This window comes from Carassius gibelio, chromosome A4, assembly GCF_023724105.1.
Source record: "Carassius gibelio isolate Cgi1373 ecotype wild population from Czech Republic chromosome A4, carGib1.2-hapl.c, whole genome shotgun sequence".
Classification (NCBI taxonomy): Eukaryota; Metazoa; Chordata; class Actinopteri; order Cypriniformes; family Cyprinidae; genus Carassius; species Carassius gibelio.
In genome coordinates, this window is record NC_068374.1 from 15,381,237 (window position 1) to 15,397,752 (window position 16,516).

At 43.5% G+C, this 16,516-nt stretch overlaps 4 protein-coding genes and 1 long non-coding RNA gene across 5 annotated transcripts in view; 3 read left to right on the top strand and 2 right to left on the bottom strand.

The window, feature by feature from the left end:
- The window catches only part of LOC127971401 (uncharacterized), a 187,016-nt gene that overhangs the window by 125,250 nt on the left and 45,250 nt on the right, over positions 1-16,516 (top strand). Inside the window, exons 8-9 of the mRNA XM_052574394.1 lie at positions 6,085-6,294; positions 14,513-14,722. Coding sequence (XP_052430354.1) covers positions 6,085-6,294; positions 14,513-14,722 — 420 coding nt within the window. The remainder of the gene's footprint in view (positions 1-6,084; positions 6,295-14,512; positions 14,723-16,516) is intronic.
- The window catches only part of LOC127971759 (uncharacterized), a 151,184-nt gene that overhangs the window by 116,405 nt on the left and 18,263 nt on the right, over positions 1-16,516 (bottom strand). The gene's annotated exons all lie outside the window — the stretch shown is intronic.
- Positions 6,856-8,033, top strand: LOC127971586 (zona pellucida sperm-binding protein 4-like). Its single transcript, XM_052574703.1, has 5 exons — positions 6,856-7,203; positions 7,277-7,469; positions 7,548-7,695; positions 7,775-7,847; positions 7,922-8,033. The coding sequence occupies exons 1-5, from the start codon at positions 7,017-7,019 to the stop codon at positions 7,996-7,998; spliced, it is 678 nt and encodes a 225-aa protein (XP_052430663.1). The 5' UTR covers positions 6,856-7,016; the 3' UTR covers positions 7,999-8,033.
- LOC127971524 (zona pellucida sperm-binding protein 3-like) lies at positions 10,967-13,490 on the bottom strand. The gene is made up of 8 exons (XM_052574594.1): positions 12,909-13,490; positions 12,572-12,690; positions 12,388-12,491; positions 12,139-12,316; positions 11,920-12,037; positions 11,756-11,838; positions 11,604-11,695; positions 10,967-11,534 (listed from the first exon to the last, which is right to left on the bottom strand). Exons 1-8 carry the CDS (start codon positions 13,440-13,442, stop codon positions 11,455-11,457), a joined length of 1,308 nt encoding a protein of 435 aa, XP_052430554.1. The 5' UTR covers positions 13,443-13,490; the 3' UTR covers positions 10,967-11,454.
- On the top strand, positions 15,284-16,462 carry LOC127971596 (zona pellucida sperm-binding protein 4-like). Its single transcript, XM_052574715.1, has 5 exons — positions 15,284-15,631; positions 15,705-15,897; positions 15,977-16,124; positions 16,204-16,276; positions 16,351-16,462. Exons 1-5 carry the CDS (start codon positions 15,445-15,447, stop codon positions 16,425-16,427), a joined length of 678 nt encoding a protein of 225 aa, XP_052430675.1. The 5' UTR covers positions 15,284-15,444; the 3' UTR covers positions 16,428-16,462.

Sequence of the window (16,516 nt, forward strand, 5' to 3'; positions counted from 1 at the left end):
ATTGTCCGCAACTCAAAGTAGTGATATTAAAGGGATACTTCACCCCAAAATTGTGTCACTAATCACTTACCTACCCCCGTGTTGTTCCAAACCTGTAAAAACTTCATTCGTCTTCGGAACACAATTTAACCCCTTACTTGTCACCACTCATTTTCAGCATGGAGACACAAATGACATAACCAAAATTAAAAGGTTGCTGCTTAGGAGTCTTTCTTACTAGATACATAATGTTCACAAAGCTGACACTTCAAAGTTTACTGTTCAGGAATCAGAATTACTCAGACCGTTATAATCGAGATAAGCTCAAACATGTCAATAAAAATATTAAAAACCTATTGAAGTGTATTAAATGATGTAGGATATGATTTTAGATACATAATGAAGCTAAAGCCACAAGTCTACTAATACTTTGATATTTCAGAATATGATCTCACAAAGTGTGAATTTTATGAAACCTTTTCTAAGACCATGTCATGTGTGTTTTTAGAGAAGGCTCATAAAAGGCTAACAAAATTGATTTATGACTCCTGATTATCTCTTGTTTGGACCGGCAAAACTGCCCCATTCATGATTCTATTGTTCTTCCGAAACGAGCCTTTCACACATCGGCCAGGTATGACACAAAATCCTCATTCTTCATTTATCATCATTCTTTTGTTTTTATTTCGCTACTTTTAGCCTTTGTTCTGGTATTTCAAGGTTTACCAAGCCACATCGCTTCACTTCCAGTATACATTTACCCCACTGTTATCAAAAGCCTTACTATAAAAATACAACAAAACATTTTCTTACAACCTTTGACAAAACTATTACAAAATGCATTATGAAGAAGAACTGCACCTGCTATGTAGCTGCATTAGACCTAACGTTAGCATCAAGCTACATAAGACTATTTATGAAATTATTAGTACACTTTTACTCAAAACTCACTTTAAACCCTGACTGAGGTTTGTAATAACCTCCTTTTGCGATCACATGTGGAATTTGCTATTTATAGCCTTTTACATCGCTGCACAAGTTAGCATTTCAGATGTACATTTTTAATATTGTTATAAAAACGCCCCAAATCTCAAGAAAATCGCATACCAACCATTAACTAACGTAATCGTGTGTTTATTATTTGGATATTTCATGGGTACAGAGGTTTCTCTGTGTTGTTGTGGTCAGATATCAACACGGAAGTGTACAGGAAATGCATCATGGGTAGGACGGGGCGGCATATGATGCACCGTTATGATGGACAAGACACGGGCGAATCCGGTCTCTGTCAGCGCACACACGGAAGACTATACACACAGAGACAGGGCTGGGAGCGGATCATTACCATCAGATCGCGTAAACCAGTGGAAAATGAATAGAAATTATGATTCTGTCTGAAGAAATATAAAGTAAACATCAGTAAATATATCTCTGTGTATATGCAACTTTTGCCTATAAACCCTATTTGACGCTTTTCAGTGAATCTATGACAACACAAACCACTGCAGACGTGACTGAATATGAATGCTTGGTGAATTTCTATTCTAAAAATGGCTCCTATTTTGTACTCCTGACATAAATTACTAAATAACGGTCACTGTTTTATCAAAACATTGGTCAAATATTGAAGCTACAGTCTTTAAACTTTCAACTGATGCGCAGTTTCTCCAGGTCAAGTAAGAGAGTTATGTTTAACGTGCTGTGAAAGTAAAACAATAATCTGGGGCCGGTGACGATCCTTGACAGCAAAGGGGTTAAAGATATTTTGGATGAAAACCGGGAGGCCTGTGACCATCCCCAAGTAAAACACTCGTCGGTCAAGGTCCAGAAAAGTATGAAAAGCACCGTCAGAATTACCCATCTGCCATCAGTGGATGAACCGTAACGTTAGGAAGCGATGAGAACACTTTGTACACAAATGAAACAAAGACTTTATTCAACAGATGGTCTCCTCTGTCTCTCCCCACATCACCCTAGCGCCATTTTGAAAAACACCTGCTGAACGCAAACGGCATATGCTAGTGGATGCCACGGTTCTCTTTCAAATCAAGGCGTAAATTTATGTAGAAAACACAAGCTTGTGGCGCGGCTGACACAGAAGAACGTACACAGTCTGACTACTCCAAGGATGCTTTTCTGGACCTTGACAGTGCATTTTACTCGGCAGTCTGTGGGCCAATCACAAGCCTCCTGGTTTTCCTCCAAAATAAGTTGTGTTCCAAAGATGAACGAAGCTCTTATGGGTTGGGAACGACTTGGGGGCAAGTGATGACGATTTTCAATTTGGGGTGGAGTATCCCTTTAATATTGAAACTGTGCTAGAAACAAACCGCCCAAGATGTTGCACAAGCCAACAGTTTTCAAAAGAGGTCATTCACTGAGAGTCCAAACATTAGTTCTATTTGAGTGTCATTTCGGCAATTATTTTTCAGAATTATAATTGACCTGCTACTGCACAAAAACCCCCTTACGTCAGTACAGGTTCTGCAAGTTTGGCTCCCCAAATACTAAATTGAACTTAAGAGATGCCTGCCATTTTCCTAACACAATGGAAAACCTATAAATAACCCATCTGAAGGTGGAAAATGTTGTGCCAGTGTTGATACTGGGAGTGCGCTTTTATTGTACATGGATTTAAAAGCATTAGAGATGTCAACAAGGAGCATTAGGAAACAAATTTAACTGAGCAAACCTATTTGGGGATGCAAGGAGAAAATTAAACTGCTCATTTGAAGTTACCAACACGAAGAAATCAAGTTCACTGCATAAGAGGCACGCAAAATCTGCAGTGCTTCAAGGAAGTGGACGTTCACGCAGAACTCTTGGCACAAGTGCCAATTAACAGCAGTCCCTTTACAGCATCATGGGCAATGTATTCCACCTTTACAGTACTCATCAAAAGGGAGCTCACAGCAGGTCCCTTTAAAAGGGTTATTAACTTCCCTAACGCGAAAAGGGAGCCTTTCCTTCTGGCAAGAGAATAGGTACAGTAGGACTACCCGCTTCCTCGCTCAAATCAATTGGTTAAACTAGACAAGAAAAACCGAAGCAAGAATAAGTTTGCTCCCCCACATTTATTGAAGACCAGCCAAAGTCTTCTTGTGCTCTTGAACCACTACAGGACCGAGCGAGGCCTTCCCTTCCCACTGAAGGCCTAGAAAGAGCAGACACCAGAGTTAAGTGCTTGAAGGGTCAAAAACCAAGCTTAAAAGCACCTTCCTACCTCCAAAAGGAGAAGCAGCAGTTCCACCATCAGGACCACATGTGGAGTCACAGCAACCACAAACCTGGTGGTTCCCATCAGCAGCAAGCCACCTGCAATACGAAAAATCAGACATGGCACCTTTAATGTATTCGTAAGTGGCATGAACATACCCATTGGCAAAGGAACAGGATTTGTGGAGCGCGTCACTAGGTGCAGAAGCAAGAGTGGCCTTCAGAACACACGTCATGTAGATCTGCAAGAGACACCACGGGTAAGGGGTCACAAACCAAAGCAAATGGGAGAGGTCGTTCTCCCAAACACTCATAATACATACAGAAGGACTGGATCCCCCCTGGAACATGAAGGCCTCCAGCTGGAACCGGATTTTGTCCTCCTGGGATCGAGGCATGAAGCGCGAGCTGGAAGCTGTGACCTTGGCATCCACAAGACATCTAAAAAAAAGGAGTGAAAAGTAGTTGTCGGGGACAAAGTGGTTACAAGGAGCAAACGCGAGAACAAGTCAACTCTGCAGCATCTGGTGACATGAACACACCCATGATTCTCAATGAACAAATATCTCGGAAGGGCGTTCACATCAGGTACTTGGGTGGCCACACAGCTGTCCACAAACACACGCAGAGGGACGTGGTTGTATACCTTCACAGATGCCTCAACATTAATAACGTCACCCAGGAAGTAAGAGTTTGAAGGACTCTCAAAGGACCAGTCATCTGCAAGAGGGAAGAACTGCTTAGGCACAGCCTCGTTCAGAAGGCAGGAGGTCTAGAGAAACTGCACAAACCCATCATGAGCTTCAGGGAGAACAGCAAGACTTCTTCACCAGCCTCCGTTGAGGCATAAGGGACCCAAGTTGGCTTCAAGGCATTACCGCTGACATTTTGAAACCTGCCGTTCAAGTTACCAATTAAACGGGCTTCCAGTTCCACCACCGCAAGCAATGCCACGAGTCACAAAAGGTCACTTACCTTTGATAATGGCATTGAACACCAATAACTGCACCACCTGCACGGGTAATCGGAGTGCCAGCAAACGCCTCAGGAGTGTAGGTAAGGGCAAAGGTGTAGACAAGCTCATCCTTGGTCATCTATAGGAGACGGACGTTGTTACCTAGAGGATTCTCCCCAAACCCCCCCCCCCATTCCTAAAGGCATCTTAGCAAGTCATGCCATAACACTTGGTTACCCGAGTAAGCGGTTATTAAGAGTTTTTCCCCAGATATAGATTCAGGGAACCGTCGATACCAAAACAAGGGCCCATTTTTAGTAGGGTTCAATAAATCTAGTAACACTTAACCGCTCTTACCATCAACACACTATTGCAGTCCTGCAGTTCATTGTCAAAGAAGAGCACCTTGGAGCCTGGGACCAAACCGACAACAGGACATCCTCCCAAAGTCAGACCAGATGGCTGGATCAGTTCACCATTGCTAAACAAGTCCTGCTGTACCTCCACATGAACCCGGTTCTCACCGCATTGAATAGCTACACTACTGGGAGTCACAGGTTGCCTCAAATGGAAGTCCACCGCCATCTCACTCGGCACTTCTGGAACAGTGGGAAACCTCCAGTCCAAAGGCTTCACTGGACCCTGCAACACCTGCTTCTCCTGAAGACCAAGAGGCTCTTGTGCAAATCCTCTGTAGTCAAGACTCTGAGACAGAGAAGCCTTCTGCAAAGTGTTTCCGAGCACTTGAGAAGAAACAGGCACTCTGGAAGCTGGATATGATTGATGCTTCTTGCTTTTTGGACTTTGACTGGATCTCAAACTTCCAAAAGCATTCTTCAGATCAAACACCACAAGCACAACCAGCACTAACACATATTGCAAAAGACCCATCCTGACAAACGTTAACACAATACCCACCAGTCCTCGTCTTTGCCATTAAGTACAGCTTTGAATTTAAGCGGCTCCTCCCCTTTCAGCTTGATTGATTACCTTTGATTCAACAAATTAACAAATGAGAACGTTCTGGAATGTCACTAGCCAATGGAAGGCTTGATAAGGATCTGAGATTTTCATCTACACTTATTCACAATTTTACAATTAAAGTTTGACTGTGTGTCTATGATAGACAATGAATGTCATTAAAAAAGCCCCTGATATGACTCAAATAATATAGAATATTCATAAAAATCTCTCTCTTTTTAAATGGTTTTTAGTTTATCATTGGAAAAGATTTGGAAAAATGTAGAATTACATCACTTGCTCCCCAATGAATCCTCTGCAGTGAATGGGTGGCATCAGAACGAAAGTCCAAAGAGCTGATATAAATATCAATATAATCCACAAGTAATTCACATCAATTACTGTCTTTTGAAGTGAAAGGCTTTGTGTTTATAAGAAACAAATCCATCGTTAAGAAATTCAAACTATTGTTTCCGGCCAAAATATGAGTTCATAATCCCAGTTAAAGGTGCCATAGAATGCATTGATACAATATTTTAAATGATATCTACATAAAAAGGTACGTGGCTTGGGTATGGGCAAAAATTCTCCAGAACGGTTTTACATGTCCATTTACAACCCTGGGATTTGTCCACTCAGTTGTTAATGAAGAGGGAGGGACTATCGTTAATTAGCTGAAATCTGTAGAATAGAAAAAGACCAAAGGGCAATGTCTCCTCTTTGTGTTTAGCTGTTGAACAATGGCTGGAAGTTGGTGTTTGGTTCAGATTTCGTTGGTCTGTGCTTTCTGTCATGCTGTTCCACAGTGGAGTAAGTCGCTTCAGGATGCTCAAGCTCTGATGATGCAGCAGACTGACCAGCAGTTTCAGCTCCAGAAGCCAGTTCAACAGCTAACTAACCAACAGTTTCCGCTTCGGAAGCCAGTTCAACAGCTAACTAAGCCGCAGTTTCCACTTCAGAAACCAGTTCAACACCTACCTAACCCGCAATTTCCACTTCAGAAGCCTGTTCAACAGTTAACTAAGCCGCAGTATCCGCTTCAGAAGCCTGTTCAACCGCTAACTAACCAGCAGTTTCCGCTTCGGAAGCCAGTTCAACAGCTAACTAAGCCGCAGTTTCCGCTTCAGAAGCCTGTTCAACAGCTAACTAACCAGCAGTTTCCACTTCAGAAACCAGTTCAACACCTACCTAACCCGCAATTTCCACTTCAGAAGCCTGTTCAACAGTTAACTAAGCCGCAGTTTCCGATTCAGAAGCCAGTTAAACAGCAGTTTCAGAAGCCAGTAGTGCAGGCAGAGCCCTTTGATAAATGTGTAGCTGTAGCTGATTCTGAGCAGATCCAATGTGGTCTACCTGGGATCAGTGGTGCTGAGTGTGAAGCTATCAACTGCTGCTTTAACGGACAGCAGTGTTTCTATGGAAGGGCGGGTAAGTGTTCTCAATCTTATTCCGTTCGTGTCAAACTGATTCTCTGAATTTAACCTGCTCTTGTACCTTGTTCTAGTGACCGTCCAGTGTATTAGAGATGGTCAGTTTGTGGTAGTGGTGTCTAGAGATGTTACTCTGCCTCGACTGAGTCTGGATACGGTTCATCTACTGGGTGGAAATGACCCACCTTGTGCTCCTGTGGGGTCTACACCTTCCTTTGCTATATACCAGTTCCCTGTGACCGCATGTGGCACGAGCGTGATGGTGAGCAGCTGCTACTGGTTTTATTCTGCATTTGCTTGTGATGGACTGGATGCTGACACTGTTCCTATTCACAGGAGGACAGCGGATATGTGGTGTATGAAAACCGAATGACCTCCTCGTATGAAGTGGGGATTGGACCATATGGTTCTATCACAAGGGACAGTCATTTTGAGTAGGTGATCCATGTCTTGGTGTGACCATTAATCCCTGATAAATGCTACAAGCTCGCTGTGTGTCGTCCAGGTTTCTCTTCCAGTGTAGATATTCGGGAACTTCTGTGGAAGCTCTGGTTGTGGAGGTCAACTCTGTTCCTCCACCTCCACCAGTAGCTGCTCCTGGACCTCTCAGGGTGGAGCTCAGACTGGCCAATGGCCAATGCGTCACCAAAGGCTGTGCTGAAGGTAAGGTCTTGTCCTGTGTCTGCCTAAAGCCTTTCAAACTGGAGTCTGGTTAAACCCCAGTGTTGTTCCTCAGGGGATGAGGCCTACACGTCCTATTACAGTGACGCTGATTATCCCATCACAAAAGTCCTGCGAGAGCCTGTGTATGTTGAGGTGCACATTATGGAGAGGACCGACCCCAACATTGTCCTGACGCTGGGACGTTGTTGGACGACTTCAACCCCCAGTCCACTCAGTCTCCCCCAGTGGGACCTTCTGATCGACGGGTGAGTGTACAGCCAATCTTTATCCAGTTAGTCTGCTGGGAGACCCTTTCTAACTTTTTTTTTTTCTCTTGTTTTCAGATGCCCTTACCAGGACGACCGCTATCTGACCACACTGGTTCCAGTGACTGGATCGTCTGGTCTTCAGTTCCCAACCCACTACAAGCGCTTTGTTGTGAAGATGTTCACATTTGTAGATCCAGCCTCACTGGCTGCTCTGCAGGAAACCGTATGCCCCCCTTTACTTGAACATCTGTATATTTACTACTTGTGGATTCTATGACTTGAGCCTCTTTCTTCCCTGTCAGATCTTCATCCACTGCACTACAGAGGTGTGCCATCCATCATCTGGCTCTTGTGAGCAAAGCTGCACCAGGAAACGTGAGTTCTTGCTCTTGACAAGAGGAACTGGGCATTTTAGAAGTGCATTCTCACTTTGAACATCTCTCTTTCAGGAAGAGACACTCGTATCAAGGCTGTCTCTGGGGAGCAGACTGTGGTTTCTAGTGGAGAAGTTACTCTGGTCATGTAAATCTAGTGTTTTTAATAAACTTTTCAGAACCCTTAGGTGTCTTTTTGTCTATTGGTATTGTTTTGGTTCGGCAGAATGCGGGATTACATGCCTCTTCCCAGTGTTTTTATTCTTTCCCCTCTCACTATTAAACCAAGGTTCCACAACCTTTTGTAAGGTTGTGCATTCCTTAATCCTTCCTCCAGTTGCTAACCTGTGGCGGCACAAGGCTCCCCTTATTATTATTTATTTTATTTTTTTTAACTTGTCTTCCAAACAGTAGTTTGGTTCCCGACATTCAGAATATATAAAGTTATGTGGATTACTTGCGGCTTTTGTTTTAAATACAACTCAAATCGCTGAGCTCAAGTTTTAAGTGGAAATCAATTCTCGACTGTCTTGAAGCAAACACGAAACGGTGTCAATTGTCCGCAACTCAAAGTAGTGATATTAAAGGGATACTTCACCCCAAAATTGTGTCACTAATCACTTACCTACCCCCGTGTTGTTCCAAACCTGTAAAAACTTCATTCGTCTTCGGAACACAATTTAACCCCTTACTTGTCACCACTCATTTTCAGCATGGAGACACAAATGACATAACCAAAATTAAAAGGTTGCTGCTTAGGAGTCTTTCTTACTAGATACATAATGTTCACAAAGCTGACACTTCAAAGTTTACTGTTCAGGAATCAGAATTACTCAGACCGTTATAATCGAGATAAGCTCAAACATGTCAATAAAAATATTAAAAACCTATTGAAGTGTATTAAATGATGTAGGATATGATTTTAGATACATAATGAAGCTAAAGCCACAAGTCTACTAATACTTTGATATTTCAGAATATGATCTCACAAAGTGTGAATTTTATGAAACCTTTTCTAAGACCATGTCATGTGTGTTTTTAGAGAAGGCTCATAAAAGGCTAACAAAATTGATTTATGACTCCTGATTATCTCTTGTTTGGACCGGCAAAACTGCCCCATTCATGATTCTATTGTTCTTCCGAAACGAGCCTTTCACACATCGGCCAGGTATGACACAAAATCCTCATTCTTCATTTATCATCATTCTTTTGTTTTTATTTCGCTACTTTTAGCCTTTGTTCTGGTATTTCAAGGTTTACCAAGCCACATCGCTTCACTTCCAGTATACATTTACCCCACTGTTATCAAAAGCCTTACTATAAAAATACAACAAAACATTTTCTTACAACCTTTGACAAAACTATTACAAAATGCATTATGAAGAAGAACTGCACCTGCTATGTAGCTGCATTAGACCTAACGTTAGCATCAAGCTACATAAGACTATTTATGAAATTATTAGTACACTTTTACTCAAAACTCACTTTAAACCCTGACTGAGGTTTGTAATAACCTCCTTTTGCGATCACATGTGGAATTTGCTATTTATAGCCTTTTACATCGCTGCACAAGTTAGCATTTCAGATGTACATTTTTAATATTGTTATAAAAACGCCCCAAATCTCAAGAAAATCGCATACCAACCATTAACTAACGTAATCGTGTGTTTATTATTTGGATATTTCATGGGTACAGAGGTTTCTCTGTGTTGTTGTGGTCAGATATCAACACGGAAGTGTACAGGAAATGCATCATGGGTAGGACGGGGCGGCATATGATGCACCGTTATGATGGACAAGACACGGGCGAATCCAGTCTCTGTCAGCGCACACACGGAAGACTATACACACAGAGACAGGGCTGGGAGCGGATCATTACCATCAGATCGCGTAAACCAGTGGAAAATGAATAGAAATTATGATTCTGTCTGAAGAAATATAAAGTAAACATCAGTAAATATATCTCTGTGTATATGCAACTTTTGCCTATAAACCCTATTTGACGCTTTTCAGTGAATCTATGACAACACAAACCACTGCAGACGTGACTGAATATGAATGCTTGGTGAATTTCTATTCTAAAAATGGCTCCTATTTTGTACTCCTGACATAAATTACTAAATAACGGTCACTGTTTTATCAAAACATTGGTCAAATATTGAAGCTACAGTCTTTAAACTTTCAACTGATGCGCAGTTTCTCCAGGTCAAGTAAGAGAGTGATGTTTAACGTGCTGTGAAAGTAAAACAATAATCTGGGGCCGGTGACGATCCTTGACAGCAAAGGGGTTAAAGATATTTTGGATGAAAACCGGGAGGCCTGTGACCATCCCCAAGTAAAACACTCGTCGGTCAAGGTCCAGAAAAGTATGAAAAGCACCGTCAGAATTACCCATCTGCCATCAGTGGATGAACCGTAACGTTAGGAAGCGATGAGAACACTTTGTACACAAATGAAACAAAGACTTTATTCAACAGATGGTCTCCTCTGTCTCTCCCCACATCACCCTAGCGCCATTTTGAAAAACACCTGCTGAACGCAAACGGCATATGCTAGTGGATGCCACGGTTCTCTTTCAAATCAAGGCGTAAATTTATGTAGAAAACACAAGCTTGTGGCGCGGCTGACACAGAAGAACGTACACAGTCTGACTACTCCAAGGATGCTTTTCTGGACCTTGACAGTGCATTTTACTTGGCAGTCTGTGGGCCAATCACAAGCCTCCTGGTTTTCCTCCAAAATAAGTTGTGTTCCAAAGATGAACGAAGCTCTTATGGGTTGGGAACGACTTGGGGGCAAGTGATGACGATTTTCAATTTGGGGTGGAGTATCCCTTTAATATTGAAACTGTGCTAGAAACAAACCGCCCAAGATGTTGCACAAGCCAACAGTTTTCAAAAGAGGTCATTCACTGAGAGTCCAAACATTAGTTCTATTTGAGTGTCATTTCGGCAATTATTTTTCAGAATTATAATTGACCTGCTACTGCACAAAAACCCCCTTACGTCAGTACAGGTTCTGCAAGTTTGGCTCCCCAAATACTAAATTGAACTTAAGAGATGCCTGCCATTTTCCTAACACAATGGAAAACCTATAAATAACCCATCTGAAGGTGGAAAATGTTGTGCCAGTGTTGATACTGGGAGTGCGCTTTTATTGTACATGGATTTAAAAGCATTAGAGATGTCAACAAGGAGCATTAGGAAACAAATTTAACTGAGCAAACCTATTTGGGGATGCAAGGAGAAAATTAAACTGCTCATTTGAAGTTACCAACACGAAGAAATCAAGTTCACTGCATAAGAGGCACGCAAAATCTGCAGTGCTTCAAGGAAGTGGACGTTCACGCAGAACTCTTGGCACAAGTGCCAATTAACAGCAGTCCCTTTACAGCATCATGGGCAATGTATTCCACCTTTACAGTACTCATCAAAAGGGAGCTCACAGCAGGTCCCTTTAAAAGGGTTATTAACTTCCCTAACGCGAAAAGGGAGCCTTTCCTTCTGGCAAGAGAATAGGTACAGTAGGACTACCCGCTTCCTCGCTCAAATCAATTGGTTAAACTAGACAAGAAAAACCGAAGCAAGAATAAGTTTGCTCCCCCACATTTATTGAAGACCAGCCAAAGTCTTCTTGTGCTCTTGAACCACTACAGGACCGAGCGAGGCCTTCCCTTCCCACTGAAGGCCTAGAAAAAGCAGACACCAGAGTTAAGTGCTTGAAGGGTCAAAAACCAAGCTTAAAAGCACCTTCCTACCTCCAAAAGGAGAAGCAGCAGTTCCACCATCAGGACCACATGTGGAGTCACAGCAACCACAAACCTGGTGGTTCCCATCAGCAGCAAGCCACCTGCAATACGAAAAATCAGACATGGCACCTTTAATGTATTCGTAAGTGGCATGAACATACCCATTGGCAAAGGAACAGGATTTGTGGAGCGCGTCACTAGGTGCAGAAGCAAGAGTGGCCTTCAGAACACACGTCATGTAGATCTGCAAGAGACACCACGGGTAAGGGGTCACAAACCAAAGCAAATGGGAGAGGTCGTTCTCCCAAACACTCATAATACATACAGAAGGACTGGATCCCCCCTGGAACATGAAGGCCTCCAGCTGGAACCGGATTTTGTCCTCCTGGGATCGAGGCATGAAGCGCGAGCTGGAAGCTGTGACCTTGGCATCCACAAGACATCTAAAAAAAAGGAGTGAAAAGTAGTTGTCGGGGACAAAGTGGTTACAAGGAGCAAACGCGAGAACAAGTCAACTCTGCAGCATCTGGTGACATGAACACACCCATGATTCTCAATGAACAAATATCTCGGAAGGGCGTTCACATCAGGTACTTGGGTGGCCACACAGCTGTCCACAAACACACGCAGAGGGACGTGGTTGTATACCTTCACAGATGCCTCAACATTAATAACGTCACCCAGGAAGTAAGAGTTTGAAGGCCTCTCAAAGGACCAGTCATCTGCAAGAGGGAAGAACTGCTTAGGCACAGCCTCGTTCAGAAGGCAGGAGGTCTAGAGAAACTGCACAAACCCATCATGAGCTTCAGGGAGAACAGCAAGACTTCTTCACCAGCCTCCGTTGAGGCATAAGGGACCCAAGTTGGCTTCAAGGCATTACCGCTGACATTTTGAAACCTGCCGTTCAAGTTACCAATTAAACGGGCTTCCAGTTCCACCACCGCAAGCAATGCCACGAGTCACAAAAGGTCACTTACCTTTGATAATGGCATTGAACACCAATAACTGCACCACCTGCACGGGTAATCGGAGTGCCAGCAAACGCCTCAGGAGTGTAGGTAAGGGCAAAGGTGTAGACAAGCTCATCCTTGGTCATCTATAGGAGACGGACGTTGTTACCTAGAGGATTCTCCCCAAACCCCCCCCCCCATTCCTAAAGGCATCTTAGCAAGTCATGCCATAACACTTGGTTACCCGAGTAAGCGGTTATTAAGAGTTTTTCCCCAGATATAGATTCAGGGAACCGTCGATACCAAAACAAGGGCCCATTTTTAGTAGGGTTCAATAAATCTAGTAACACTTAACCGCTCTTACCATCAACACACTATTGCAGTCCTGCAGTTCATTGTCAAAGAAGAGCACCTTGGAGCCTGGGACCAAACCGACAACAGGACATCCTCCCAAAGTCAGACCAGATGGCTGGATCAGTTCACCATTGCTAAACAAGTCCTGCTGTACCTCCACATGAACCCGGTTCTCACCGCATTGAATAGCTACACTACTGGGAGTCACAGGTTGCCTCAAATGGAAGTCCACCGCCATCTCACTCGGCACTTCTGGAACAGTGGGAAACCTCCAGTCCAAAGGCTTCACTGGACCCTGCAACACCTGCTTCTCCTGAAGACCAAGAGGCTCTTGTGCAAATCCTCTGTAGTCAAGACTCTGAGACAGAGAAGCCTTCTGCAAAGTGTTTCCGAGCACTTGAGAAGAAACAGGCACTCTGGAAGCTGGATATGATTGATGCTTCTTGCTTTTTGGACTTTGACTGGATCTCAAACTTCCAAAAGCATTCTTCAGATCAAACACCACAAGCACAACCAGCACTAACACATATTGCAAAAGACCCATCCTGACAAACGTTAACACAATACCCACCAGTCCTCGTCTTTGCCATTAAGTACAGCTTTGAATTTAAGCGGCTCCTCCCCTTTCAGCTTGATTGATTACCTTTGATTCAACAAATTAACAAATGAGAACGTTCTGGAATGTCACTAGCCAATGGAAGGCTTGATAAAGATCTGAGATTTTCATCTACACTTATTCACAATTTTACAATTAAAGTTTGACTGTGTGTCTATGATAGACAATGAATGTCATTAAAAAAGCCCCTGATATGACTCAAATAATATAGAATATTCATAAAAATCTCTCTCTTTTTAAATGGTTTTTAGTTTATCATTGGAAAAGATTTGGAAAAATGTAGAATTACATCACTTGCTCCCCAATGAATCCTCTGCAGTGAATGGGTGGCATCAGAACGAAAGTCCAAAGAGCTGATATAAATATCAATATAATCCACAAGTAATTCACATCAATTACTGTCTTTTGAAGTGAAAGGCTTTGTGTTTATAAGAAACAAATCCATCGTTAAGAAATTCAAACTATTGTTTCCGGCCAAAATATGAGTTCATAATCCCAGTTAAAGGTGCCATAGAATGCATTGATACAATATTTTAAATGATATCTACATAAAAAGGTACGTGGCTTGGGTATGGGCAAAAATTCTCCAGAACGGTTTTACATGTCCATTTACAACCCTGGGATTTGTCCACTCAGTTGTTAATGAAGAGGGAGGGACTATTGTTAATTAGCTGAAATCTGTAGAATAGAAAAAGACCAAAGGGCAATGTCTCCTCTTTGTGTTTAGCTGTTGAAAAATGGCTGGAAGTTGGTGTTTGGTTCAGATTTCGTTGGTCTGTGCTTTCTGTCATGCTGTTCCACAGTGGAGTAAGTCGCTTCAGGATGCTCAAGCTCTGATGATGCAGCAGACTGACCAGCAGTTTCAGCTCCAGCAGACTGACCAGCAGTTTCAGCTCCAGAAGCCAGTTCAACAGCTAACTAACCAACCGTTTCCGCTTCGGAAGCCAGTTCAACAGCTAACTAAGCCGCAGTTTCCACTTCAGAAACCAGTTCAACACCTACCTAACCCGCAATTTCCACTTCAGAAGCCTGTTCAACAGTTAACTAAGCCGCAGTATCCGCTTCAGAAGCCTGTTCAACCGCTAACTAACCAGCAGTTTCCGCTTCGGAAGCCAGTTCAACAGCTAACTAAGCCGCAGTTTCCGCTTCAGAAGCCTGTTCAACAGCTAACTAACCAGCAGTTTCCACTTCAGAAACCAGTTCAACACCTACCTAACCCGCAATTTCCACTTCAGAAGCCTGTTCAACAGTTAACTAAGCCGCAGTTTCCGATTCAGAAGCCAGTTAAACAGCAGTTTCAGAAGCCAGTAGTGCAGGCAGAGCCCTTTGATAAATGTGTAGCTGTAGCTGATTCTGAGCAGATCCAATGTGGTCTACCTGGGATCAGTGGTGCTGAGTGTGAAGCTATCAACTGCTGCTTTAACGGACAGCAGTGTTTCTATGGAAGGGCGGGTAAGTGTTCTCAATCTTATTCCGTTCGTGTCAAACTGATTCTCTGAATTTAACCTGCTCTTGTACCTTGTTCTAGTGACCGTCCAGTGTATTAGAGATGGTCAGTTTGTGGTAGTGGTGTCTAGAGATGTTACTCTGCCTCGACTGAGTCTGGATACGGTTCATCTACTGGGTGGAAATGACCCACCTTGTGCTCCTGTGGGGTCTACACCTTCCTTTGCTATATACCAGTTCCCTGTGACCGCATGTGGCACGAGCGTGATGGTGAGCAGCTGCTACTGGTTTTATTCTGCATTTGCTTGTGATGGACTGGATGCTGACACTGTTCCTATTCACAGGAGGACAGCGGATATGTGGTGTATGAAAACCGAATGACCTCCTCGTATGAAGTGGGGATTGGACCATATGGTTCTATCACAAGGGACAGTCATTTTGAGTAGGTGATCCATGTCTTGGTGTGACCATTAATCCCTGATAAATGCTACAAGCTCGCTGTGTGTCGTCCAGGTTTCTCTTCCAGTGTAGATATTCGGGAACTTCTGTGGAAGCTCTGGTTGTGGAGGTCAACTCTGTTCCTCCACCTCCACCAGTAGCTGCTCCTGGACCTCTCAGGGTGGAGCTCAGACTGGCCAATGGCCAATGCGTCACCAAAGGCTGTGCTGAAGGTAAGGTCTTGTCCTGTGTCTGCCTAAAGCCTTTCAAACTGGAGTCTGGTTAAACCCCAGTGTTGTTCCTCAGGGGATGAGGCCTACACGTCCTATTACAGTGACGCTGATTATCCCATCACAAAAGTCCTGCGAGAGCCTGTGTATGTTGAGGTGCACATTATGGAGAGGACCGACCCCAACATTGTCCTGACGCTGGGACGTTGTTGGACGACTTCAACCCCCAGTCCACTCAGTCTCCCCCAGTGGGACCTTCTGATCGACGGGTGAGTGTACAGCCAATCTTTATCCAGTTAGTCTGCTGGGAGACCCTTTCTAACTTTTTTTTTTTTCTCTTGTTTTCAGATGCCCTTACCAGGACGACCGCTATCTGACCACACTGGTTCCAGTGACTGGATCGTCTGGTCTTCAGTTCCCAACCCACTACAAGCGCTTTGTTGTGAAGATGTTCACATTTGTAGATCCAGCCTCACTGGCTGCTCTGCAGGAAACCGTATGCCCCCCTTTACTTGAACATCTGTATATTTACTACTTGTGGATTCTATGACTTGAGCCTCTTTCTTCCCTGTCAGATCTTCATCCACTGCACTACAGAGGTGTGCCATCCATCATCTGGCTCTTGTGAGCAAAGCTGCACCAGGAAACGTGAGTTCTTGCTCTTGACAAGAGGAACTGGGCATTTTAGAAGTGCATTCTCACTTTGAACATCTCTCTTTCAGGAAGAGACACTCGTATCAAGGCTGTCTCTGGGGAGCAGACTGTGGTTTCTAGTGGAGAAGTTACTCTGGTCATGTAAATCTAGTGTTTTTAATAAACTTTTCAGAACCCTTAGGTGTCTTTTTGTCTATTGGTATTGTTTTGGTTCGGCAGAATGCGGGATTACAT